The sequence below is a fragment of the Perissodus microlepis genome, chromosome 16 (assembly GCF_051167445.1).
Source record: "Perissodus microlepis isolate ML-2025 ecotype Zambia chromosome 16, ASM5116744v1, whole genome shotgun sequence".
In the NCBI taxonomy this organism is placed as follows: domain Eukaryota; kingdom Metazoa; phylum Chordata; class Actinopteri; order Cichliformes; family Cichlidae; genus Perissodus; species Perissodus microlepis.
The window spans coordinates 29,443,174-29,469,808 of NC_140476.1; the positions used below are offsets into that span (position 1 = coordinate 29,443,174).

Genomic DNA, 26,635 nt, shown 5'->3' on the forward strand with positions numbered 1-26,635 from the left:
ATGTTGCCTGCCTTGTCTGGACTCTGCACGTGCGCCCTTGTGCGCGTCTTGTGCGCACTGCTTCCAGAGTTTATCTGCCAGAGCAGAGTGTGGCTTGATGTGTGGATTCTGAGAACCCACTGAGAATCTTACTTGTTTATTTTACAGTCGAGCTGACTGTTGACGGTAGGCCAAATGACCCTTTAGCTGCCGGGAAATATCCCGGTACTCCCAGCGGGCAGTCCGCCTCTGCTTTGGAATTTATTAAACCACTTTCAGGCTTCCGGAAGCTGTTTGCTCTCCACAGACATCGAGCTGTTCTCCAACTAGTCTACGCTCACTTTTTGAATTTCTAATTTGAACAAACACTGCAATATTCACCATTCACCACTGCTGTTGTTATTTTTATATCAACTTGTATTTATATATGTTATAGTTTTGTTTTTGATTTATAAAAATGTCTCGTGATATCTTTGGATGGGCTGAAAAGTGACTTTATTTTGAAAAGCACAGGCGGAAGCTGTGTACCTCATTGTCTTTAACTTTGAAGTTCAGAGTGAGCTGAAGTACACCGTAACCGCTGCGCTCAGAGCAAACAGCGCTCAGAGAGAGACACACAGACAGAAGAGAGCAGTCTCACCTCCTTTCATACTTCAGATCAGACCTCTCCATCATGGATTCGTTTCTGGCTCGCTCTCTCTTCTCCGCCGGATAAACTTTTGGACTTACTTACGTATCATGGGAATATACCGTGGGTGCGCTCGGACCCGTGGATTTATACAGCCTTGATGGAAATCATGTCACCGCAGCAGGGGACCATGGGACAGAACAGGTCCGACTCTCTGACGGGAGAGAGCAAGGCGCTTCCCGACAGCAAAAAGGTACATCTGAAGTATTGTAACGTTATCTAGGCGCACTTTCTGTTCATGTGTGCGCGTTTTTGCGCATCGGGTGCGCTTGTTGTGGGTCTTCTTTTACTTTTGAATGACAGTATGAGATGTAAGACACAGAGCAGTATCTGAAAGAGTGAGTTAAAAGACCGAACGCACGTTTCTGTTCCTGGCTTGTTGGCTTCATTGTGTTATTTTCTGATATGTGTCTTTTTTAAATGTATTTTTAAAAATCAGTCTTTCAACCCTCATCTGTGTGCTGCGCATCACGTCTAGAGGATCTGAATTAAGACGCTTGACTGTTCCTCGTCCATTGTCATTGTGATTGTACATAGTATGAGCGTTTATGTGATCACAGTTTTTCACAGGCTTGATCAAGGTTTGTCCTTGAAGACTTGTGTGGATCCACCCTGTGCACGTGGAATAGTGTAATCTTAAGTGTGGAAAAAAGAAAAGCAAAACGAGAGGACTGGATTCTGGTCATTTTTTCCAACTTGTGATATATTATTATTATTATTATTATTCTATAAAAAGTTGAACTTTTTACCCAAGAAAAACTCTTGAAAAACAAAACAGGTCATTACTTTGTTTTTTCATGCTGAGTGCAGAAAGTATCGCTGAAGCCAAACAACAGAAAAAAATATAAAGAGCGATTATTTGTTAATTTCACAGGCAACACGGGCATGGATGTTGCGCTTCGGTTAGTTGCGTGGCTTCTCTTCACTGAGAGCATAGCGTATTTAAACAGAAGAGGGGAAAATAAACACAATTTTGCGTGTCATTCCACATTACCGCCTGTGCTGTAAATCGAGGGCTATGCATTACAATTATTTCATGTAAATATTTCCCTCCAGATCTTCGTCGCTGATAGAGCAGGCGATTCCCAGCGGCTGCTGAACGAACGCGTAGCGCCCCCTCCTCACGCCTGTTTAAAGCAAGTAACTGCAGCTTTCAGCATGGGAGGATGCGAGCGCTAAGTGTGAACATAAAAGTGCCGAAATGCCTCCTGAAAGCAACAACTGGGTTAGAAAAGTTGACCATAGGTTAACAGGATGTGCGTGATGGTTGGCAAATATAATATGTACTCATATGATCTCCACTAGTTACTTCTGCACAGTACACTGGTGTTTTCTAAGTATTTCACCACTTTCCAGGCCTGGAATTTTATAGTGAAATATAGTGTTATGGATTTACAAATGATGTTGCTGTAGCCCACCCCAACCCCTCCTTTCTCTTTCCCTTCTCTGAGCAATTGCTGCTCTTTGGCCTGTCTGCAACACACTGGGCTCTGCTCAGCCTTAGGAAGTTGTGAGAAATGCAATCTGTCAGCCAGAGCCTCACCGAGTGAGAAAATGCTCATGAAAATAGAGTTTCCACATGCATCTCTTTGAGTAGGACTTGTTTTTTCCTCTCGGATATTTCTGTGAGAATGTGCTTTCTTGAATTGTACGTGACAGGCATGACAGGTACATAATGTGTACTTGTCCTGCAGCTTTACAGTCCAGACTTCCTCTTTGGCTTTAGCACACAGACTGCATAATTTAAGACTTGAGGCTTCAGGGTGTCCTGCCTCGTGTCAGTCACCACGGCAGAACAACAAGATGACACCTGTCACCAACGTCGCTGGTGCGTTTGAAAATCTGTGTGGAAACGAGCTGAATTATCAAACTTACACAAAATTAATGGAAAAACCCAACCAGATTTAAAGGGTTTCCACAAAAGTCAATTCAACTAATTTGTAGGTGTCAGATATTCATCTCAGGCAAGACGTGTCACTGTGAATTATTGTTCCTTTTTAAAAAAAAAGAAAATAAGCACATTGAAGCTGCTGCTTCTTTCTTTTTTCCAAATGTCCAATAACTCACAGCATGTTGGGCTGGGCTGTAGCAACTCTGACCTCTATTACTAACAGGAGTTTGTTAAGAGAGGAATGTCACCCTTAAGTAACTCCAAAAAGATTCCAGGAAGCCGAGTCTTATTTAATTTGGGTCGCTACTTTAATTATTTCTTGCCTTCCTCTGATTGAATCACTGTAGTGTACGTCGTGGGGGAGGAGGAGGGGGAGGTATTGTGAGCTAACAAGGTTTTGGCATGCCTTAGGTTTAAATGAAATAGCTGTGGCGGACATAAAGATGCCTGTCATACTTCTGTGAGTGAGCGCACCATTTATCGTGCCACAGTGGAAATATGTGAACCATCATAAACATCACACGACGATGATATATTTCCCAGCTCCGGCCATCTTTTCTGTCTCACTGTCACTTATTTTTCTGTCTGCCTCCATCTCGCTCGTTTCCTCTTTTCCCTCCTTTTTAACTGCCGTCACTTCTCCTATTTCTTTAGTCGCTTTCTTCCCTTCTCTGTATGTCCTGTATTTCCTGCATCGACCACAGCTAAACAGCCAGCTCAGAGCAGTGCTGACTGTGTACTTTGCCTTCCGTCTCTGTAACCATTGCGTGTTGTACCAAACCGAAAACAGTGACGCAAAGTAATGTCTCTGACCCACGTCTCTCACCTCTCTCTCTCTGACTGTGCAGAAGATGAAGACCCTGGCGCAGAGACGACAGTCAGCTCCTTCACTCGTCATCAGCAAAGCACTCACCAGATCAAGAAGCACGTCCAGGTATCAGCAAACACACATACAGCTGCAAGCTGCTGAGGTGCTGTCACCACTGTGTGCCATGTTTCTCCCCTTTTTCTTCATAAACTATTGACCATAGCATGCATGCTTTATAAAGGCTTTATAAACTGAATTTAATGTATTGAAAAAATCATTTTCCTACTTTCTTTGCCCAGTAACCTGTTATTTTTTGCACGTACAGACTTTCTAGATTGCTTAAACATAACTTTTCTAGTTGCTCATGTTTGCAGACTTCATGCATTTTGATGGATATTTGCACTGACTCACAAACTTCCTAGAAAGTACTTACCTGTGGGTTTGATGAGGTGATATGCAGGGGTCTAGACAAGAAAGAAAGTATAGCTACGAGGCTGAGATAAAAATCACTGATTAGAAAATATATGCCTCTGATGAGCAAAAGTGGAAGCCTTTGGTTCCAGGTCTGAGGTGTTTAGTATTTCAGACACACATTAAAGTGTCTAATTTCATCACTTAGATTCAGATATCTCTCCCCTTTTCTGTCACATTCAGTGTCCTCAGACATCAGAATTAAGACTGCCAGGCCTTTCTGACTCATTCATCGAGGGCTTTTAAATCCTCACTTCCATCAGAACTATCGGGCTTTTCATCACCCTCGTATCTCACAAATCCCTTCATCCTCTTTCAACAGTTTCGGAAATAAGCTATTACAAACCCTCCAGGAAGGGTATTTGTTTACTAGAAACTTTGTTTCTGTTATGCACTCTGTTTAATTTTCTGCCAGTGCCAGCTTTTTGGGGTTTTTAGAGGAAAAAACACTTTGAGGCAGGCTGGCTTTTCAAAACACTTTGAGGCTTTAGAAAGTTTTCATGTCGTCATGATTTCACCTACAAGCGAGTGCCTGGTGAATAAACCTGATGCCTTCCCACTGCCAGCATTACATTATAGAGAATTGTTGTTGGCAGCTTTTATGGAGATCAGGATGGGGGGGTAAATCTTCACGATTTAGACAAAATCTTAAATAGGCCAGTGTTGTTGTAGGGTCTGTGTGTGTCTGTGTGTGCATATGTGCTAAACAGAGTTAGAAAGACAACTTAGATGCTCTGTTTGGATGCAGAGTGAGACACCATGAGACCATTTATTGAGTGAAAGACAAACAGAGGCTGCCTGAGAGTCTGTCCAAGTCTGACCTGTGTGTGTGTGTGTGTGTGTGTGTGTGTGTGTGTGTGTGTGTGTGTGTGTGTGTGTGTGTGTGTGTGTGTGTGTGTGTGTGTGTGAGCTGACCTGACGCTCTCAGCTGTCACCCTTAACCCCTGACCTCACATCAGGAGGCTTAGAGGCCGGTGGAGGTCAGCTGGGGTCAGAACCTAACATGTCAGTGAGTGTGTGAAGTAGTTATTAAGGTCCGGATATGTGTGTGCAGGGGTGCTACCAGCAGAGTGCTTAGATGACTGAGAGTAGGTAAAGGCTGATGTGACTTTCATGCAGCAGGTGCTTTTCTTTCTTTCTTTCTTTATTAACTGGGCACTTTTTATTATGAATGCATATTTGTTGTTGTTAAGATTTGCAAACCACATGCAGGCTGTTATAAAACCCCGGAGCCCCAATTAAAGCAGTTAGAATGGGTATATCCATGTGCCAGCAGGTCTTGGCAGTAGGTTGCACATCATTGTATCACTGCTGTGTTCTTTAAAAAGGCTCTACTGCTGTTACAAACTCTCCTTGCACAAATTTTTATTGTAAGCAAGCAGCTTTTTTGTTCTATTTGATAACTTCTTGCCCTTATAGGCTAGGATTTATTGTCAAGTCTTTAACTTTATGCTAAAGAGCTCCTCTCTGAGAATAGCACTGACTTGCTGAGTGTCCTGTTGGTCTGGCATTTTCATCTTGTTCATGAAGCTGTTACTCACTCACAGTCAGTTCATTTTTCAGTATTGAGAACAGCTGAAAAAAAAAAACAGGTTTAAATATTAAACAGTGCGGAGCAGCTAAAGCAGCTACAAAGTGAAACACACCTCAGGCTTTGATTTGAGTTTCTGTTTTGTTTTTTTGTCTCATCTCTGAACTTTTTCCCCCCTTTTTTTCTCTGCTCATGACTCGTGCAGTCAGTGAACAGCGCTGAGTTTTGGCTCCCGTTCACTTTTTAAAATAACAGTGCTACAATGAAACTGAGTTCTGAGGTACCGGGGAAAAAAACAAAAAACAAAACGAAGGATTAAAAAAAATTGGCATGGTGAAGTTTCCATTGTTTGAAGTGTGTCTTTTTTCTTCTTTCCCTCCCCTCTGTCCCTGAGATGCGTCCTTGCCTGTGTTTCCCATCAGCCCTAAGAGGCACCGGAAGGGTCTCTGGACCTTTAGCGCAGCCATTTACATCACCTCCGTGCACAAACTCTCACACTTCATCTCGAAGTATAACGTCATCCCTTTGCCTCCCAACTACAGTGCGGGGGATTAAGGGTCTCCTTCAACCTTCAGGCAATGAAATCTATACACATGGACCCTTCCTGACCTCACACTTTCACGTGCTGTCAGCCACAGTGTCACCGCAACACACACGCACACATAAATGTGACAACCACACAGCTCTTTACTTAATCTTAAATCTAATCTTATTCCTGAGTAATGACTTTTAGAAATGTAAAAAAAATTAAAAACATCTCAGTTTTCAGTTTTTTTCCTGGTTGTTGACATCTGGATCTCAAAATGACAAATTCAAGAACACATACCCACTTGCACATCATGCAAAAATAATTTCCTGGTTGTAATAATGAGCTCTGTTAAGGATATCATGGCTGACAGCCCCTAGGCAATTCTAGCTCCTGATTCTGACCTCATCCCTGTGTGTGTGTGTGTGTGTGTGTGTGTGTGTGTGTGTGTGTGTGCTTCCTCGTCTATATCAGGGCACTGGTGTCAGGATGAACTAACATTATATTTTGCCTATGAACCTATCTGATGCACGCAGAGCATAAAAAGGTCAAGTTTTAATTGTTTTATGTGCAGTAGTGAGTTGTTAGTGAGTTATTGTTAATGGTTATTATAATGTAGCTGAATCAGATGTTGCCTGGCTGTTCAGTTTCCTTCAAATCTGTAGAGCTTTTTTAGCCTTTTTTAGCTTTTGGTTTTGGGTTTCCCATCCTTTTAGGGGTCTAATTAGCAATAGAAAGATGCAAAATAGTCCCCTTTTCAGGTTTTAGGAAGGTTAAGGAGTTGTTCTGTAGAAGGAAAAAGGCACCTATCAAAGCTCCTGACCTAGTTACAACTATAGTAGGAATGTAATTCAGAAATGTGTGAGTAATGAAGTGAGTAATCTCTTTATTGCCAGTCTTACTGCAGCTTTCTGGGTTTTTTATGCCACGATAAACAAATGCTTCCACTGTGATTCGGGCGATGGTGCGGAGTGGAGTGTGTTTATGCAAAAATGATGTCTTCCCAAATCCGCTTGTTAACAGACGGTCTCTTTTCACTGCTTCGTGCACAGAGATGCCAATTGTTGCTTGTCTGAAGATCTTTTATCTGGGACAAAGAGGTCAGGCTGTTGGTGATTCAACCCTCCTCGTACAGAAACATATGCAAAGGTTCAACGGGTGACATCTCTTGTAGTTGGGGGAAGGGGGTCTCCAAATTAAATAACGTTATCTGCACTTCACTAGTCTCTCCTCTGCTCTCTGTTTCACTTTGCGCAGAGCAGAGGAGACAAAAGAAGAAACTAGCTTTGACTGAAGACTGCTGAACTGTGCTGAAATTTAATGAACGGTCACAAAATGAATAAAATATTTAGCTTCTTACATTATTTTCCTTTCGATTTCTTCCCCCTTTAATTTCTTGTGGCTTGGGCTTCCCCTTTAAGGTGGTGAAAGAGGAAACACGGACATCTCTGCCTTTGCTCTTTCATCCTATCTTTATTTTTATTCCCTGTCAGAATTTACACGTTTCATGAGAAATAAGAGCGAGGCTGAAAGTTTGCTCTGAACATATTTCCATTTATTTGCTTCTTCTCGCCATGTGTTGACTTAATACAGGAAAAGCAGATTTGCCACCAAAGACAAATTAGCTGCAGACAAATTAATGACACAGATGATGCACAGAGACACATAAATGACACTCAGAGCTCTTGTCAGGGTTATTATCAAAGCTGAGCAGATGGACAGAGTTATATAAGTGTGTGTCATTTCTGCCCTGAGGGAGTCAGTCTGTTCTGTCTAGGCTGACTGTTTGACAGCTGGGGAGACTTTAAACTGTGCATCAAGACACAGCAATATAAGCAAAGCAGCGCATCTAGCTCCACTAAGGTCCCGATACAATGGGAAATACCTGGAACTGGAAATAAGTGGTAAAAAGAAAGTGGAAACAATGAGTAGAAAGAAAGCTAAGCAACAAACAAGACAAGCATAGAAAGTTCCAGCTGTTTGTCCAGCTGTTTTCCCTCTGGGTATGTAGCACTTACACCTGATGGATCATACTCATGTCCATGACTAAGGCTTTACTTATCTTCCTCATCCTGGCCTTCATGATTTAAATACTTGGTGGACTGCATGTGTGCTTTTGCTGCACGAGGCTGAGGAGATGCCACAGCCACAGGCTTTTCTTTACACATGAAAAAGCTCCATTTCTTTCTGCAGCTGGGTTTTCATTTGGGCCGTTACAATAAGTTAACAGAGTCTGGCTCAGTGATGAGGATGCTTTTCTTTGTGATTCAAATTTGGCCTTTTTATTGAACACCAATTCTGTCTTCTTCATTCTCTGTAACGCTTGCTTTTTATAATTCCATCCCTCGAGCTTTATAACTTCGTAGTTCTCGGTTTCATGGTGCCGTTTTCTTTTCTCGATACGCTCAACTCCTCATCAATCAGGCGTTTAACGATTAGGAGCCATTTTTTCACAAATCTGTCAGTTTTTGCTGTGTAAATGAAACTCACTTGTGACTGTCAGACTGGGTGATTTATGCTTATAAGACTTTTATGCAGAAATGTTTCCCGCTCCTGCTTAAATATTCATGCGGGGACATTAGTATGCGGCGTTGTGCAGCTCATTGTACAACTCCCGCTCCCCCCTCCCATATCGTGTTTTAGAAAGTCAACAGTTCTCCTCACGGAGCCGTGTCTGAACAAAGGTGGCCATGTATGCGCGGGCGGGGTGGACGCTCAATTTATCAACATCACACGATGCACATTGGAGCCATTAGCTGTTCATCCGTCCGATTCAGCTGTCACTCTAACATTTAGGAGGAAGGGATGTGCGGTGAATACGGAAGATGTTGCCCTTTTTGTGGGGAAGTGAGATGTGAAAGAGGCTTTACAGGAAGGTGTTATTGTCCATGTTGATCTGTGTGTGTGTGTGTGTGTGTGTGTGTGTGTGTGTGTGTGTGTGTGTGTGGGCTCTTCTGACAGAAGCATTTCTCAACTACATTTCGGTGTCCCTCTCTGTTTTAGGGGTGTGCGACATTACGTTATGGTGCCATCTTGAAAGATTTAATAAGCGCCAGCTATCAGCTGTGCTTTGGAGAATTTATATTTGTGATATGAGGGCGATGCAAAGAAAGAAATGCATTGGTTATATGACTGGAGGGTAAGGGTAAATAGACAAAAGAAATGAAACTGCGTCACATAGAAAGTATTTATTTTTAAGCTGTGAGTGTGCCCGTGTAGTCGTCCTGGATCCTGGTTCTGCAGGCCAACATCTTCCACTGAATCACTGATGCTCTGCTGGCTAAATTCATTTACTGAGCCCACATTTGAATTTATTTTTGGATGACACACAAAGAGAAATAATATGAAAGCACTCTAGCGTGGCCGTCTGGTTTTTGTTAATTAATTACGTAACCGCTTATGCTGTAGCTGGAAGGACTTTGGCGAATCAGAGATTCATCTTCCCTGGCTTCCAAATATTGGTTCTTTCTCAGATTTTTGCAGCAGAAAAGTGTGTCCTTGCATGTGTCCTGGTAGGCATCGGGGGTGAGAAACTATCCTAAGAAGAGGGCGTGTGCATGCATTAGAGTGTATGTGTTTGTGTTTGCACACGTCTGTTTACATGAAAGAGACTAAGAAAAGCGGAGAAAGATTTCAAATGTGTTTGTAAGTGGATATTTGGGTCTTTTATCAGCCACCTCCAAATAAACAGGAAGGGATGGAGCTCTCAAATGATTTCCTCTTCCTCTAAAAAATGATTTTGTCTCATCTTAAAAAATAGCCCTTCTGTTAACATCTGTCCATCAGTGAGACATAATATTGACATTAAGCGGTTTTATGAAAACAAAATGACAGAAGTGTCCAGCTTTTTCTCTGCGGCGTTTTCAGACGGTTTTAAATCCCCCGAGTTATCTCTGTGGCGAATCTTAAAAAACAAAAATGATGATCTTTTAACAGGTTTTTCCAAATATCTTATGTAACATAATTTATTTTTGTAGCCAAACAATTTCCCTGATGTTCTAAAACTATAATCTTGTCTTTTTTTGTATTAGTTAGATTACGTGCATTGGGAATAAGAGTCGGAATGAGGAGAAAAATGAGGAGGAATGCTCAAGTTTGGAGCTATTTGGAGGGTTGGCTAAGCCTTTTCACAGCTTGGCTCACATGCTACGTGGGATTCCTGCTTTCACTTACACGATTCCTGGTTGTTTCACATTCTGTATAAGTTTGGAGGAAAAAAACCCTCCACAAGAAAACATGCAGGAATAAAGAATAAAGTATTACTCCACCAAACCAAATGTGTGTGGAAATAAAGTCGTAGTCTTGTGGCCAATATAATACATAACGTTCAAGGTTGTTCAGATTTAGCTATACCATGGGTTTTGTTTCAAAACCGCAAAGCATTGGCTCCCAACCTTAAAGTCGTAATAGCTTCCTCAGTGTTTACCAGGATGGAGCTAGTTTCCTCATACAATGCCAGGCAGAAATTTTATGCCTTAACGTCTTCCTGGTGGTAATCCAAATTAAAGGGAGGTAGTGTTTGAATTGCATCCTTCTAAGCTAATAGTCTTTCATTTTGAGTTTCGTGATGGTGGTAGGTATCTCAGGGGCTGGGGGAGCCTGATTTGGATCCATTAGTAAGAAAGGTGCACACTTTCTTAAGTGTCTTGCTCAGACCAGTTACTTAAATCTCCTCTTTCTATCCTCACAGTGGATTACAACTGCTTTGCTCACTTTTTAGGAGTTTCAAGCTCACAATGTTTCTTCACTCTTTTTTATTCTTGTCACTCGGCAGCTTCTGTGAGCTATTCAGGAGCTCTGTGGCAATTTTGCAATAGCTGTTGAGCGAAGCAAAGAGAAATTCAGTCCAACTGTGTTTCCAAACCTGTTGTTTCAGTGCATGCTTCCACATACTCCAAACCACAAATTTCTCCTTTGGGGATCAATAGTGTAAATCATTCCTTGTGTCTGCGTTGTCTCGGTTTTGTCCCCCCAGGGAAAGCTGCTTGACGCCAGTAAGCCCAGAGACTTGTCCTCTAGTCCAGGCCTTCCTGGCTGAGTGTCCAGGCCGTCTGTTCCTGGGTCACGCCCAAACACAGCTAAAGACCGGCTTGCAGATCCAGGAGAGACACCTTTTCCTCTTCACAGACACCCTGCTCGTCACCAAGGCCAAGTAAGTTTTTTTCAGTGTTTTGTGAAATGACAGGGAGATGTTTATACGTGGTTGTGAGCGTGAGAGGGGGCGGAACAGGAAATAGAGACAGAGTGACATAAACAGGGAAAAATATGAACAAAAAGCGGCCGTGCAACATTTCATTGTTCCTAGTTGTTTCTCTGCTGGTCATAGCAAAAGAAAATTTGTGAAGGATGGAGTTTCCCCCTGTCTCTCTTTACATACTCTCCTGCTTCTTTTACTACTCTGTCCCTCATTTTTTCCCCCAGCATATAATTATTTCCCAGCCAATTAAATCCATATGAAGCCTGGCTCAGATCAAAGCCAAACTGGCTCGCCTTGGGCCTAAAGTATGGGGCTTCCCACCCACAAACTACACAACACAAGCACATTCAAATATAGAAAGCAAAGAGCACATAGACAATTTTGAGGTCCACACAAACACACACACACACACTCACACATACACATAAACACACAAGCTCTGCACACTTACAGTATGTACTTACTGTACACACAAACCCCTCAGTGCAGACACAGCAGGATGGCTGCGGTCTGTCCTGGGAGTCATGTGCCAGTGGGCGGAGCTGACCCTCTCAGCGGAGAGAGTGTATGCTATAATTGGCTTTAATACATTGTGGCTGAACCCAGGGTGAGTTAGAGGAATGTGTGTTGGTGTGTATGTGTTTGAAAGATAGCGATAGCAAGAGGGAGGAGGGGAAATTTTTAAAAGTTGAGTGGTGTGTGTGTCTGTGTGCGTGCGCCTTTATATCCATAAAGCAGAGAGTATGTGTTTGTTTGCCAAATGTATGCATTTGGATCATCTCCCTCGATAATTACAGATGCTGTGGCACATAAATACATGTCTACTGAGCATGCCTGTGTTTAACGTCTGAGAATAGCTGAATCTTTTAATATTTTGCTTCTATATTAAGTGGTTTTTTTAGATTGCCATATGCCACAGGAGGTTTATGGACATCAGTTATTTAAAGAAAACTAAGTCCGATTCCACACTTAATGAGAGCCCAAAAAGTTCCTTGTGGAATGCCTTGAAAGTTGATAGATATGACCATTTATCACATTTATCACAAAATACTGTAATATAGCATGCTGTTTTGCTTGTTTGCAGGTCTCCTACTCATTTCAAGGTGAAGGCTCAGGTCCGGGTTTGCGAGATGTGGACGGCTAACTGCATGGAGGAAGTGTGCGAAGGAAGCACGAACCCCGAGAGGAGCTTCGTGTTGGGCTGGCCCACCTGTAACTGTGTAGCCACCTTCAGGTATGTACAAATTGTTCACATTCAAGAATAGGAATTCCTAGAAGGTGAAATGTAGCCGTGTTTTTTCAAATTATCTTGATTCGATCAAACAGGAGAAGCTTGAGGTAACTCAATTTCCTCTAAAGTATTCATTGCCAGCCCGTTAACCGCTTACTCCTGAATATTTCTGGAAGAGTACGCAATGTACTGAGGTGCAGATGTACAGTATAGTAGAGAACCCCACCGCAAAATCCATAAAAAGCTTAAGCACAAAGGCAGCTTTCAGTCATAAAGCTGTTCTCAGTAAAAATAGAGCGAGCAACCACACACAGGCACAAACATGCAGCACGTACAGATGTATTCAGCGCCGTATATTTGCACCTGCCTTAGCAGCATCTACGCCTGTGTACCCATTCACAAACACACCCATTATATTTTCCATCAAGAGGAATCCAGCCATGGCTCCAGGGGGAAGTCTGGTTTTTAACGGCGGGAGTTACATAACAAAGCAAGAGCGACAGTTACTTTCCCTCTGATTGTGTTTTATAACATCACTGATTTCATTTCAGCTCTGAAGAGACTAAGGACAAGTGGCTGGCGCTCGTCAACAGGTAACATATTGATTAAAGGTTCTTTTTCTTTGGCCCGAATGCTTTGTTTAGCTTAAAGTTCTTCCTTGCAAATCAGATTCCCCTCTACGGGCCAGAAAGGATTTGATTTTAAAGAATAAAATGATTAAGCTGAAGCCTCCACAGCATGAATGTTTTGTATTAACAGACAAATTCATAAACTTATACAAAAGTGTTATTCTAAAACAATATTCTCACTATAACACTGACCTCCTTCCCATTCCCTGTTTTCCACCAAACTCAGTCGGATAAGTGAGGGAAAAGAGAAGGACGACCCAAAGACCATTCCTCTGAAAATCTTCGCAAAGGATATTGGAAACTGTGCATATGTAAGTTTCCCTTCATCCCCCGTGAGTTTTTATTGCCTCTGTCAGCACAAAAACAGCTATTTGGGTAATTAATAACATCTCTAGCACCACTATAACTTACGGATCACACAAACATCTACATATTTCCGTGATGTTTACCCAAAAATGTTTCCACCAGGCCAAGACGCTTGCGGTCAGCAACACAGACAGCGCCACTGAAGTCATCCGCATGGCTCTGCTGCAGTTCGGCATATCAGTAAGTAACCAAAGGCCTGTGTTCAGGATCCAGTGATTGATGATCGCTAGATATTAAACTTTGTCGTGCGATGCTACAAAGCTCTCTCGAGGCTCTCAGTAATGGACCTTTTGGGATTCACAAGCTCTATGAAACAGTGCAAAACCTGATGGCTGAAGTGGTGTCAGAGCAGTTTTTACTAAAGGGGTTTCTTTTTGCAATCTCATTAAACGCGATTCTCTTTTTCTCTTCTTAGGGTTGCGTTAAAGACCACCGGCTGTGGGTGAGCTCCATTAAGGATGACCCTCCATATCCACTTATCGGTGAGCCCTATTGACATCACTGTATAAAACAAAATAATAAAAAATAGCTTAAAGCAGTCACATTATACCCCTTTTTAATGAGTTTATGTAAGTCTCACAGGTACCTCGAATTGGTTATGAAACAGAACTTTATTTCAGCCTTCATGAAGACCCCGCAGTTTTATCTGCGTTTTTAAATCCAACAACTCTGTGAATGAATGACTGCAGCAGCCAATTGGCACAGTAATCCATTCATATATCAGATGCAGCCATGATTTTGCTTCTGTCTTTCTCTCTAAGTCAGGGATGTCCAACTCCAGGCCTCGAGGGCCGGTGTCCTGCAGGTTTTAGATGTGCCCTTGATCCAACACAGCTGATTTAAATGGCTAAATTATCCTTCAAGATGTCTTGAAGTTCTCCAGAGGCCTGGTAATGAACTAATTTTCTTCAGGTGTGTTGACCCAGGGTGAGATCTAAAACCTGCAGGACACGTGCGCTTGAGGCCTGGAGTTGGACACCTCTGCTTTAAGTGATCATTTTAGATCTAAATGAGGCCAAATCATTGCACAGCGTAGGCCTCCGTGCGTGTATCATGATTTTATAAAATCAGGTTTTTATCAGTGCAGAGGGGAAGCTTGGAACATGGTTTGCGCGTGCTACTTCATAGGCACGGTGTTGTCTGACAGCAGAAAATGAAAAGCACAGAAACAAGAGGGACCCTGCTGGGATTTCATGGGTTTTAAAATTCAGTACAGAGAAGGGAAGAAGTAAGCAGAGTAAAAATGGAGACAAAAAAAGCAATCTGAGGTCAGTAAGGACCAGAGAACAAAAGAAAACATAAAAAACGCAGTAACTGACACACAGTCTTTTGTTTACTGGTTCCCATAATTTCCTATTCTCCCTCAGCCTTCTGATATCATTAGCTGCGTAATTTGTTAACACTTGCTGGCACGTTGTGCTCGTAGAACAAACAGTTTGGCCCTTGAGTTTGGAGAAGCTGCTCTAGCTAGGAAATAACAATGGCTCACTGTCCTATTTTGGCAGATCTGCTGACCAGCTGGGGTATGTGCTTATCTAGTTTTGATGTCACAACCAGCTGCAAATCTGAGCGCCTCATTCAAAGACACACACTTTCTGATCTGCGGAGAAAAGGAACAAGGAGACAGTCTCTTTCTTGTGTTTTTATGGGTCTCCAGTCACATCGGGGACACAGAATAGATATGGCTGAATTTGATTACCTTAAAATATTTCCCTTTTAAAGGCACCCTTAAAAGAAGTAGTTCAACAGTTGGGTAATGATGTAGGATGTGGTGAATAACAAAACCTACTGACATCTAGAAACACAGCGTCTCTTCCTCAATGAGTATTTAGAAAAAACTCTCCACTTCTCACTTCTATGCATGCATCAGTGGTTCAAAACTCACCATCTGGGAACATTTCAGAGGACGTGGTTTTCTTGTGGGTTTTTTGTGTTACCATAATCTTTTGTTTTGTAGTCCACACAGAATTCCTGACACGCAAACACAGAATTTATGACGCTGTGTTGCAAAATGCAATGCTGTATATGCCCCTTTTTTTTTAAAGCATCATGTGAGGTGCACAGACTGCACACACCAGGCCCTCCAGCGCTAAACTCTGGACTTTGACCTTTCATTCAGGCCACGAGTTTCCCTTCAGCATCAAGATGAGCCACATTCGAGACGGTGGGAGCAATTGTGGAGGACTTGGAGGAGGAGGAGGGAAGGATGTGCTGAGTCCCACAGACTGCCCAGGGGTTCTTCTGTTGGACCAGTGTCTCCCTCCAGACACGCAGTGCCAATTTATACTGAAACCCAACAAGGCTGTCCTTGGGCAGACTCAACTTTTAGGTAAGGGATTTCATAGTCAGTATGTGTCTGGTATTTTGGTTGTGTTTAGTAGTAGTAGGTATTAAAATTACATCCACCATTAAGTATTTAAAGTTAATCGTTTGGGGTTTAAAACGGTAGCATTCTGATGATGGCCCTTCATGCACCACGGAAGATTCATGAAGTGAGAGAAGTAAACATTGTTGTTTTTGTCATTACCGTGGCAGCTTAGGTTTTCTGAGTACATGGTTGGTCACTGTGAAGAATCCATCCATAAATCTAACTCTCTGTGAAACCACAAGAGGAAATATGAGGATACAGAAGTATTAATACAGAACTGAAAGTACTTCCCAGAGCGAGTTCCACTTATATAAAACGTTTCAGTATGTTTGTGCTCGTCTTTGAGGTTACCGTCGTGTTTGTTAGTCCTCAGTTTGAATCAGCAGGTGGACAAGAAGGGGAAAAAAGTGTCATCGACGGTGGGAAGAGCATTTTAATGGAGCGGTGGGTTACAGCAGGGGTTGGAACAGACGCGGTGTCAAAATAAGAAAAACATCGGACAGACAAAGAGGAAGAAACCCCAGAAGGACCGGATAAATGTGGGAATAGGAAGATGGAAAGTAGAAAGAGATGACACAGCTATTGAGTAAGTGTGGAAGGTCAGTAGAGGTGAAGGAAAAAGAAACAGACGACTATGGCAGAGAGAGAAAGGATTTGCAGACCAAAAGACTGAAACTTGGACCTTAAAGCGGAGAGGTACGGATAAATTAGGAGGAAGAAAAACAACATGACGGTGGACAGGAGTGAGGATGAACTGCGGGTACGGAGACCAGGATGGAAAAAGGACATGATGAGGTTTAGTGGCGGGAAGAAGCCGAGGAGAAAAAAATGTGTGTTTTCCAGTCAAGTAGGCTCCAGTTTGCCAACCGCAAGCTTTGCCTCAGATTCCTTTGCTTCAGGCACAACAGGGTCTTACGTAATCTCTCCATAACAGCCCCGCCACCATACATGCCTAATTGCTCACGCCCAACCAGAAAGCTAATGAATATGTGTTTACTGGCTTGTAGCCACGACAAAAGCCTCATTTCAGCCATTTATTCTCAAACAATCACACAGGAAATTGTACATGTTTAACAACTAGCGGGTGTATGACAAATAAAACTCCTCCAGTTGTTCCCCAACATGCTTCATGTCCAGTTTGTGCCAGTCTACTGGGGAGATACTGTAACTGGACAAAAAGCCTTTGAGGTGGCTCATGGCAGCAACAGAGAGTGAGGCTGAACGTGGATAAAGAACCACTGCACACAGCAACACGGATCTATGCTGTATCAGTCTGCTAGCACTTGAAAAATGAGCTAAGATTTTGTACTAGACCTATATAAAAACAGGTATTGTTGTGCATTCAACTGCAAGAAGAGATTTTCTATGTTCCCATTACAATATGAACCAATACTGGCATGTCCACCCCTGGAAGTGGCTTAAAGTCTGCTTGTCAAAGCATTCATTCCCTACAGTTCAGTAGAGCCCAGTGTTGCCAACTCCTCAGTAAGGAAAATCGCTATTGGTTGTCCTAAAAGTCGCTAGAAGTCGCTAAATGACGTCATCGCCTAATTTGCATAATTTGTCATGCTTATGTAATTGTAACCTAACTTGTGGGAGAGATAAATAACATCCTGGAAAAGACGTAAAGTGAGTAAAAAACACCCGAAATGCATTCTGAATATATTTAGAACTACAAATTAAATTCTTTTAGCAATTATTGTTTTTTTTAATCATTCCAACCCTCCTCCTTTATCCGGGCTTGTTACCCGCAAAAGTGACCCAAAACAGGCCCTCTGGCGGAGTTACACACGCACATAGACACACAAAACAGTGTGTGTGTGTGTGTGTGTTTTAAGTAGTTTTAAAGCTTGTGATCCACAAAAAGTAAGAGTAAAAGAAGAACTGACGTCATTACAGTCAGGGCTGGAGCAGCGGCTTCGCTCACTGGAGATTCATTTGCAGGACGCGTAGGGGTGAACGTCTCCTGCTCTGACAGCAGCTGGGGGGGAGTGTTGCGTGAGGACTATCCGCCGCCTGTGAGCGCTTTGGCACGGGCGAGGTGCCCACGGTAGCACCCGCTGCTTGTTGAGAGTAAGAGCGATACGTGCTTTCACGTCAAAAAGTGGTCATACGTCTTCCTAATAACACCAGCAAAAGTCGCCATATTTGTCGTTAGTCGCTTTTTTGGAAAAAAAAAAAAAAAGTCGCTAAGGGGGGTCTGAAAACTCGCTAAGTACAGCGACAAGGTTGCTAAGTTGGCAACGCTGACAGAGCCAGGTTGGCCCATCCTCTGGAGCTAGCTACACCGGCAGTGTTGATTTGGTTAATTTGAAAAACTAAGAATCCAATAGAATTATTGCATTTATGCAAAGATGAAAGATTATTCCATTTGCCTAAAAATTAAATAAGTAAACTACTAACATGTCAGCACCTGTAATCTGGGGTTTCTATTACAGGACACTGACGTCAGTGTGTAGTCATGCCTGTGGTAGTTTCATTGTCAATGAAGAGAAATACAACTTCTAGCACCTGTTTTATAACACAGTAGATGATTAGTGTAAGATGACAGACACTGCCCACCCAGACATGTAGTCTGTGTCTGTTTCCTCATTCCACTGTCTCTAAAACGGTTCCCTGCCTCGAGAGCTGTAATGATGTAACACCTGATTTACACCAAGGTCATGTTTTTTCAGTGATGGCGAAGGCCTGCTGAGAAGTGCCAGAACAGGCCAGTAAATCTGTTACTGTTGAACTTTGTTCCAGAGTGTATTTGGGCATCACGCCACGGCAGATTGTTAAATAATGAATTCTATGTGAGGTATGCCGTGTGTTCTGAGGGCCCTTTCGGGGCCGATGGGTCCCCCGCCCACCGAAAGAATCTTTTGTTTGTTAGGTTGAGTCCCACCCTTGGATACAAATCACCGACGCTTAATAACATAAATGTTATCATTTCAAGATTGTTGGCAATTCAAAGCTGCTACAATTACATTTCACCACAATGGCCCTTTAAGAAATTTAATGCACTGTTTGCACATTTTGCCCGTCTAAAAACCGTCGGCGGTGGCTCAGAAAGGCAGTGCTGCCACAATTAGTGACGAATGAGTCATTATCATAACATTTGTGATATGAATCAAGATTTTTGAAATGCATTTCAGCCCGGAGTGACATTTTATTTAATCAGCAGTCCAAAACACAAAGAAATTAAGTCATTATTAAATATATATTTCTTCTGTTTAGCAGCTAATTCTAATTCTAATGCGCTCCACAAGAGTTAATCATGCTAAAACTAGCTTTTTAAACTGCTTGTTTATTTTAGATGTCTAATTACACGCTAAAGTAAATGTACATTCTTATTTATAGGCACTTCAGTGCACACGTGCTATGCAAAAACATGCTGAGCTGGTGCTTGAACTACACAGGCAGACATTGTGCCTTTGCACTGCTGTGCAAAAACTTAGGAAAGGGAACACGCAGTCACATGCACATGTTCTTTTTAGCCTTTATTGAGACAGGAAAGCAGAGATGTGACCTATATCAGCTCGCTATGAGGTTTTTGTTAAACGCACCCGCATGAGTAAACAGAGTAAACCATCGTCTGTCACATCTGCTTTCACTGGTTTTCATTTCTCAACCATGAGCAGCGCGTTAGCATGATGCATGATGAAAAGCTCCTGCATCTGACGCTGATGAGCAATTCGTAAGCAGTTCTGCCCGAAATTCAAGCCCACAAAAGTAAACATTACGAAACAGTTTCTGAGTCTGCACTTTTGAAGCTATGTGAATCAAACTGTTTGGTTTCCTGAACGTACCTTGGGGCGCATTCGCCATCCATTACTCAACAACAAAAGTTTGATTATATCTCAAACTAAAGTTCTCCTTCCTCTATTTTTATTTTCCTACCCACAGAGCCTGGTCAGCAGAAGTCTTTTAAGAGAAAGAGATCTCTGATCAATTGGCCTTTCTGGAGAGGTTCGAGCACACAGCTGGACGGCGTGCCCCTGTCCCCAACCTTGCTCTCCGCCGCTCACGGTCGGCTGTTCGGACAGCCCTTGAGCTCCATCTGCTCTCCAGAAAACGGCCTGCCTAAACCTGTCATGGTAAGCCGAGTGGAGTTCACATAACAGGGGTCAGGACCCTGACTTGAGGGAACACAGGTTGACTGTTTAGTTAGGGAACGAGAGACTTGAGGGTGTGAGAGAGTAGATTATTTTTAGGAGCATTTTATTTGACTTCTACTGCTGCAATCTTACTATTCTATGACTTTAATACTTAACACCAACCAATAATTGGCAGACCCATTTTCCATTTTAGATTAAATCAGATTTTTTTCCCTGGAAACAGAATATATTTTAATGTACACATTCTTCTTATTGTGAGTGAGTGACCCTCTCACTGAGGTGTCCTCTAAGAGAGACGTCTTTCTTTTGTTCTTTGTAGAAACACTGATTCAGACACGTTCCTCCTGTTGGTCCACAGAAGAATCTGTTAAAGGGAGGTGCCGAATTGAAATCGAGATAAAAATTCTGGCAGGAATTCTTTGCAATTAAGACCTCAGTGGAATGAAATGCCTTCTGCCATTAGGGCCTCTTTCCTAAGCTCCCGCTTGTGTAATCTCTGACATTAAGTTCTCCTGTTTCATCAGATGACATTGTTATTAAACTGAACAAGTTGGTAACCTTCTGTTTCGATGTTCCCCCAAAGCACATGCTGGCATTTCTGTACCTGGAGGGGCCATACACCAGAGGCGTCTTCAGGCGTTCAGCTGGAGCAAAAGCCTGCCGGGAGCTCCGAGACAGGCTGGACAGTGGGAGCGAGGACGCGGAGATCACACACCAGTCTGTGTTCGTCATCGCTGCTGTCCTCAAGGTAACCACACACACACAGCTCTTCCCCCGTCTCTCTTTCTTGTTTGAAACTGAAAACAGGCACGACTGATGTTGGTCCAAAGTCACCTTAGTCCAGACAGGATAATCTGTCTCTGCATAGCCAGGCAGGCGGCCAGTCACACACACAAGGTGCAGCATTGTTCAGGATCCAGGCCAAACGGCTGTCATACAGTCGGGCATCCAGGGAGTAGCTCGGGCCTTCTTCTTCTTCATTTATTTATTTTTTTTAGAGATGGTCCAACTCCCTTTTTAAATTTTGTTTCACTTGTTTTCCACGTAGAGTGCAAGGATTGTCAACCTCCTGTGATATAAAGGGGTGGCTGTAGCCCTTTAAATTGCAGGACGGAGAGGAAGTCATTTACTAGTCTACCGGTTCAATCCCTGGCTGCTCCAGTCTGCATGCTAAAGTACCCTTGAGCAAGATATATCACTGTCAGCAATCATCACAACTCCTACCTGTTGTACCAGTAGCCTAACTTTAATTTCACAAGTAAAAATGCACTAACATAATTGGATTTGTTCAGTGATTATTATTATACGACCACCAAGCTAGGATCGAAAGAACCACAACCACAGATGAAGCCATAAAAAAGTGAGAGCAGCAAAAATCCCTTTGACAGTTGTTTCCAGTCTATAATGCCTGTCTGTCAGTATAAGGCATTCTGCACGTGGTGAATAAAGCCTTGATTGATTGATTGATTCAGCTTCACTTATAAACGTTTTGCATACAGGACTTCCTGCGAAATATCCCAGGCAGCATGCTGTGCGTGGACCTGTATGACCAGTGGATGGAAGCGATGGAAGGAGGAGAGGAGAGGATACCAGCTGTCCAGAGGTAAAAGATCTCTCTTGAAATCCTAAAATATGCGATATCTAAGGCCGTGATCGTCCTGCTAATCTTATAGCTGTCAGTGTCTGACAAGAAGATGCAAATCCTACACGCATTTTACATAAGTCAGCAACACAGGACAGGAAAGATTGAATAAATGGCTGTTCTGGTGGCCTGTGGTAGAGCAACACCTTAGACGCTGTTGGTTTTTTCCTTTAATTACCTACAGTTTATGTTTAGAATGAGAACTAAAAACAGAGAGCAGGGATGCGTGTATTTCCAGTAGCAACAAACGAAATTCCTTCTGCTTAGGAAAAAAAGCAACAGTGGAAATTCTCGTCCAGGCAGAAACAAGCAGCTGTACTGAAAGGAAGAAGCAGGGACCGAGGATGTTTTTTGTAATGTGTTTGATCTCATCTCCTCCCGTCGTTTCCTACCCCACTCCCATTAGGCTCCTCCACCTCCTTCCCAGTGAGAATCTGCTTCTGCTGCGACACGTGATCGCGGTACTCCACTGCATACAGGGCAGTGCCGACGACAACCAGATGAACGCCTTCAACCTGTCTGTCTGCATTGCGCCTAGCATGCTCTGGTCTCCGGCGCCAAGCACCCCTGAGATGGAAGGGGAGGCCACTAAAAAGGTGAGACGGGACAGGCCTATGGACACTTTAGAGCAGGGGTAGGCAACTCCAGGCCTCAAGTGCCGGTGTCCTGCAGGTTTTAGATCTCACCCTGGGTCAACACACCTGAATCAAATGATAAGTTCATTACCAGGCCTCTGGAGAACTTCAAGACATGTTGAGGAGGTAATTTAGCCATTTGAATCACCTGTGTTGGATCAAGGACATCTAAAACCTGCAGAACACCAGCACTCGAGGCCTGGAGTTGCCTACCCCTGCTTTAGAGACTTATCCAAATATAAAATCTTGGCTGGTCACATTTAGTACAATAATGTGACATGTTGGGGAAAAACGCTTATCCAGCCTTCTTGCTGAGAGTTGAGGGAGATGTTTGTTGGAGTAATATGATTCTCAGTGTAACAGCGGAGCAGTTTGCCTGCTCGGGGCCAAGAAATACTTCTGCACAGAACCTCTGGAAAAACCATAAATTTCTACACTTTGGTTTTTGTACATGCAAAATAAACGAGACACAGCACGAAACTTAAAGACTTTCAGAGGTGCTAATAGGAGGATTAAGTTACACAGAGCAAGGAGACCTACTTCCTTTGTTTCCCATCTACATACTACCCTGAGATCTGCTGCCTGCAGCTAAATTTTCTTAATGTATAGAGATTAGAGTAGTATCATTGTTATCATCCCACTCGCAAGAAAATGCATTTCTCAAAAAGCCAAAGTGCTCTGATCTGCTTCCACAGGCAGTTTGCAGAGTGTGAGGAATTTAACATTTGGAGGGAAAAAACAGAAGCAAACTGCTCGTGACCAAGCAAAGACCTGAATTTGACTGACAGTTAAGTTACAGAGGCTTCACTGACACAGGTGTACACGTACACTAAGTGCTCACATGCATACTTCATGTCAGGCCGAGAGCCATTTGTCTGCAGACTGAAGGCTTTCCCCGTGGACGTAACTGCCCACCTCAGATCAGGAGCTGACCCACTGCCACACAGCAGTCACGCACACGCAAAACCCCGTCCCACAGACACGCACTGTCAGTCTCATTCACATGTGATCTTTGACAGTTACTCATAAGCCTCTTGCATTCAGCTAAGCTTCAAATCCCCGAGTTTAGAACAAGACTCGGCAAGTTTAGCTTCTCGTATAGAGAAACATATGTACAGCATCTAGTTTGGTGAGTGTCACCGGGGTTAATTCTCGTTAATTGTAAAGAAAAACAAGAACAAAAACAGGAAATTTAATTTACCTCTCGAACTACTTTGTGACAATGTTGGAGTAGAGTCTGCAGTGATATTCTTGCTGATGCATGAATATCACTGCAGTTTCTCTGTATTTTTGTGTTTATAAAGTGAAGTCTGCAGTGAAGCAACCGTATGTCTTAGCCAGCCATTCTGGCCTGGAATGGCTTAATTCTACAGCCAGAGCCCACATAGGAAGGCCCCTCGCCCACCAGAGCCCATCATATAGTCACTGAAACCCTAAGCATACAAAGTCTGCTGATTTGTGGTCTGTTTGGAAAGTTACAGTTATTTAGTTACACATAATCTCACTGGGTGGCTGTTTTGCTTATCTTTTCCAATCTCTGTGTGTGTGTGTGTGTGTGTGTGTGTGCGCGTGTGTGCATGCACATATGTGTATGTGTTTGTCTAGAAGTGGTTGAGGTTCATTTGAGAAAACACGCAAAGAATTTCCTACAGAATCTGAGGACTGGGATGTTTTTGTGGAAAATTGTGTCACTGAAACACCCTCTTTCTCTCTCTATACACACACACACACACACACACACACACACACACACTCACTCACATAAGTGCTCGTTGGCAAAAAATACCCTCATCACCCACATTTACTTAAATATCAGCTTCACAAATACTCCCCTGATAACACTTTCCCTCTCGCACGCCGCATATTTGTGTGTTCGTCTCGAGCACAGGCAGCTATTTTCTGGGGGGGGGGGACGAATTTTTAACATTCTCACCTTGCAGTCAAAGACAGGGGCCAATTTAAAACTTTTTGGGGGGGATCGTGGATGTGTATTGGCCGGTTTTCAACCTTTTCCGAGGACATGTCTGTGCTCACTGTTGGCCAGTTCAGTTTAGCCTTCGTGTCCCTCCTGCTTTCATGAAGCATATAATTTAAAGGTTTTTGGCTGAACATATCCCTTAAAGAGCATCTGAGGTAAATGCAGTTTGCGTCTAACTTTAAATGGAGACAGGAAGAGATAAATCATTTAGAAGTAAGTTGTTTTTCCTCAGGCTTGGCTCTGGAGAATGCAACTTTTGCTTTTCTTCTGCTTTGTTTTGCTTTTCTATATTATAGTAAAATCACAGAAAAGTGATACCCAGCTCAGAATGCTGCACGGATGGTTTTCCAGCGTGCACAGTTGCGGCTTATTTTTACGCACATACACACCCAAATACTGGAAGATTTCTTCCAAATCTTGCAGTACTATTGTATACTCTGACAGTAGGAATCTGCAGTTCATGCAACAGATACATATTTTGTGAATGATGCGTAGAGTTCGTATTTCCTGGTTTTCTGAATGGTTGAGAGAGTTAAAGATAACATCTCACTGAGGTGAACAAGAGGTTCTGAATGGGCTGCTGATGGATGAATAAGTGAAAGTCTCCTGGATGCCCACAGGCTCCTTTTGTTCAGTGCTTTGCATCACGTAGCAGTGCTCACACTCTCTGAGTGAGAGTGAGGAATGCTGAGTGTCGCCACAGTGGATGGATGCACAGATTTGATTCAGGGTAGATTTTTACACCTTCCTGATGCTAGCCTCCTATTTACGCTGCTGGTTTATATCAGCTAATTATTTGCTTCATTCGAAACACGCGTGTTGCCAACAGGGAAGTTGCCCTCTGGTTGACATACTATGCAAAGTCAACACCCATAACACGGTTGGAGGATCTTTCTCACCTGTTTTCTGTAACATTTAAATTGTATATAGATCCAGTATCTAACGAGAACAAAAAGAAGGAATCCAAGGTCTAGGTGTTTTATCATGGCCATATGGCACCAATTCCTCCTTTCCAAAGAAACCTAGGTTGTCAGTGTTGGGTTATTTAAAAAGTCTTGATCAGATATGTTATATCCAAAATATTGGAGGCGGATCAACTTTAAATACCCGTCTAATGTTAGCTCTGTTTGAAAATCAACAATTACCTTTCTGTTGCCTCCCATGCAGATGTAAAAAGTCAGTGTCAGGGGAGAGATTTGCAACAAGATCTATGTAAATCATTGCCAAGGTCTGGCAGGGACTTGTTTTGTTTTTGGTGGTTGGAACTGCGGCAGGTCCTGTATATTGATCGCAAGTTCCCAAAACTCGCACCCTGTTCACACATGTTTAGTTGTCTTCTTTAAAAACCTGACCCGAGTTTGCTGGAAGAGCAATTTACCCTCCAGGACTTTGCGGCAGCAAACTGTGAGCAACTGCAATATGACTCCTTTTATAGAAAATAGAAATAAAAAAACTAGTTCAACGAGTCATAAATAACCACATCATCCAGTTTTAAATGATGTTTCATTTGTAAACAGACGGCTTTGGGACATAATTCAGATTGACTGGGTGCTGTTGATCACGAACGCCACCGTTTGATTGATAGCGTGCGTGTATGACCTCGGCTAAAGTTGTTTGTGATGATGATTGGCTTCCTGAACACTTCAAAGAAACAGTTGTGGAGTTCATTGCGTTACATAACTCTGAATGTACAGCTCATCATCCATCATCTGCTAGCTTAAATGTAAATAAATAAACTGTGAGTGGTAGTTTAAAAAGCAGATTTTTTTTCAAGCTTTAATAAAACGCTGGGTTTAGAGGAAAGAAAACCATTTTAAACGACTTTTTTGCACAGCCTGATTACTCCTTGTTTGGACAGACGACGTTATTTTGGCGCATATGGACACCGTGCAGACACAGACCAGACAACATCTGGCCCACAAACAAACAAATGAGTGTTTACCGGCGCAGTATTTCCATAGTGTCACAGGCTTATTTATGTACACATCAGGCAGATTTCAGTGGAAATTTCCCAGTGGCCCTGGCGTTTGCCAACTATTTGTGTCACAGGACGTCATGTGTGTAAATTTTGTCTGTTTAGTTTTAAAGGCAGCAGTTTCTGCCAAGTAGTGTGATTTGTTTGAGGATGGATTCCAACTGGGCTGATAAAACTCATAAAGCACAGACAGCGTTACAGTGTTTGAAAACATCAACTGAATGTGCTTAAATTAGTGGTTCAGCTGCGAACGATTGGTATTTGGATCCCTTTCAAAGATTCTTGCCCCTTTGTGACATTTGTTGCCGTGGTTTTGCTGCGAAAAGTCGTGATTGTCTTTAAGTTAAAAAAAAACACACAAGCACACAAAATGGGGAAAAAACTACACCTACATTGTATTCGGTATCAAAGCCAACCAATGATGTCATAGCCAGTATTATCAGGACATTTTCCAGGGCTGGTAAGAAAGAATGGATGGAGGAGAGGGAGTCGATGTTTTCCCGTTCACTGTGGAGGTTGACATCAACGCAAGCAAATGAAAAGAAATGTTTCCCCAAAATGATAATATGGAAAAAAAAAGCTGTTTGAAAACAGTGCCACAAAGTTATTTGGGTCACTAT

At 42.7% G+C, this 26,635-nt stretch overlaps 1 protein-coding gene across 1 annotated transcript in view; it reads left to right on the forward strand.

Annotated features, from left to right (window-relative positions):
- Positions 1–547: 547 nt before the first annotated feature.
- The window catches only part of arhgap20 (Rho GTPase activating protein 20), a 31,938-nt gene continuing 5,850 nt past the window's right edge, over positions 548–26,635 (forward strand). Inside the window, exons 1-13 of the mRNA XM_084907628.1 lie at positions 548–860; positions 3,407–3,492; positions 10,870–11,046; positions 12,176–12,325; positions 12,874–12,915; positions 13,178–13,262; positions 13,420–13,497; positions 13,733–13,799; positions 15,437–15,646; positions 19,574–19,764; positions 20,369–20,533; positions 21,285–21,388; positions 21,834–22,023. Of these exons, the coding sequence (XP_084763754.1) occupies positions 768–860; positions 3,407–3,492; positions 10,870–11,046; positions 12,176–12,325; positions 12,874–12,915; positions 13,178–13,262; positions 13,420–13,497; positions 13,733–13,799; positions 15,437–15,646; positions 19,574–19,764; positions 20,369–20,533; positions 21,285–21,388; positions 21,834–22,023 (1,638 nt within the window). The 5' untranslated portion in view covers positions 548–767. The remainder of the gene's footprint in view (positions 861–3,406; positions 3,493–10,869; positions 11,047–12,175; positions 12,326–12,873; positions 12,916–13,177; positions 13,263–13,419; positions 13,498–13,732; positions 13,800–15,436; positions 15,647–19,573; positions 19,765–20,368; positions 20,534–21,284; positions 21,389–21,833; positions 22,024–26,635) is intronic.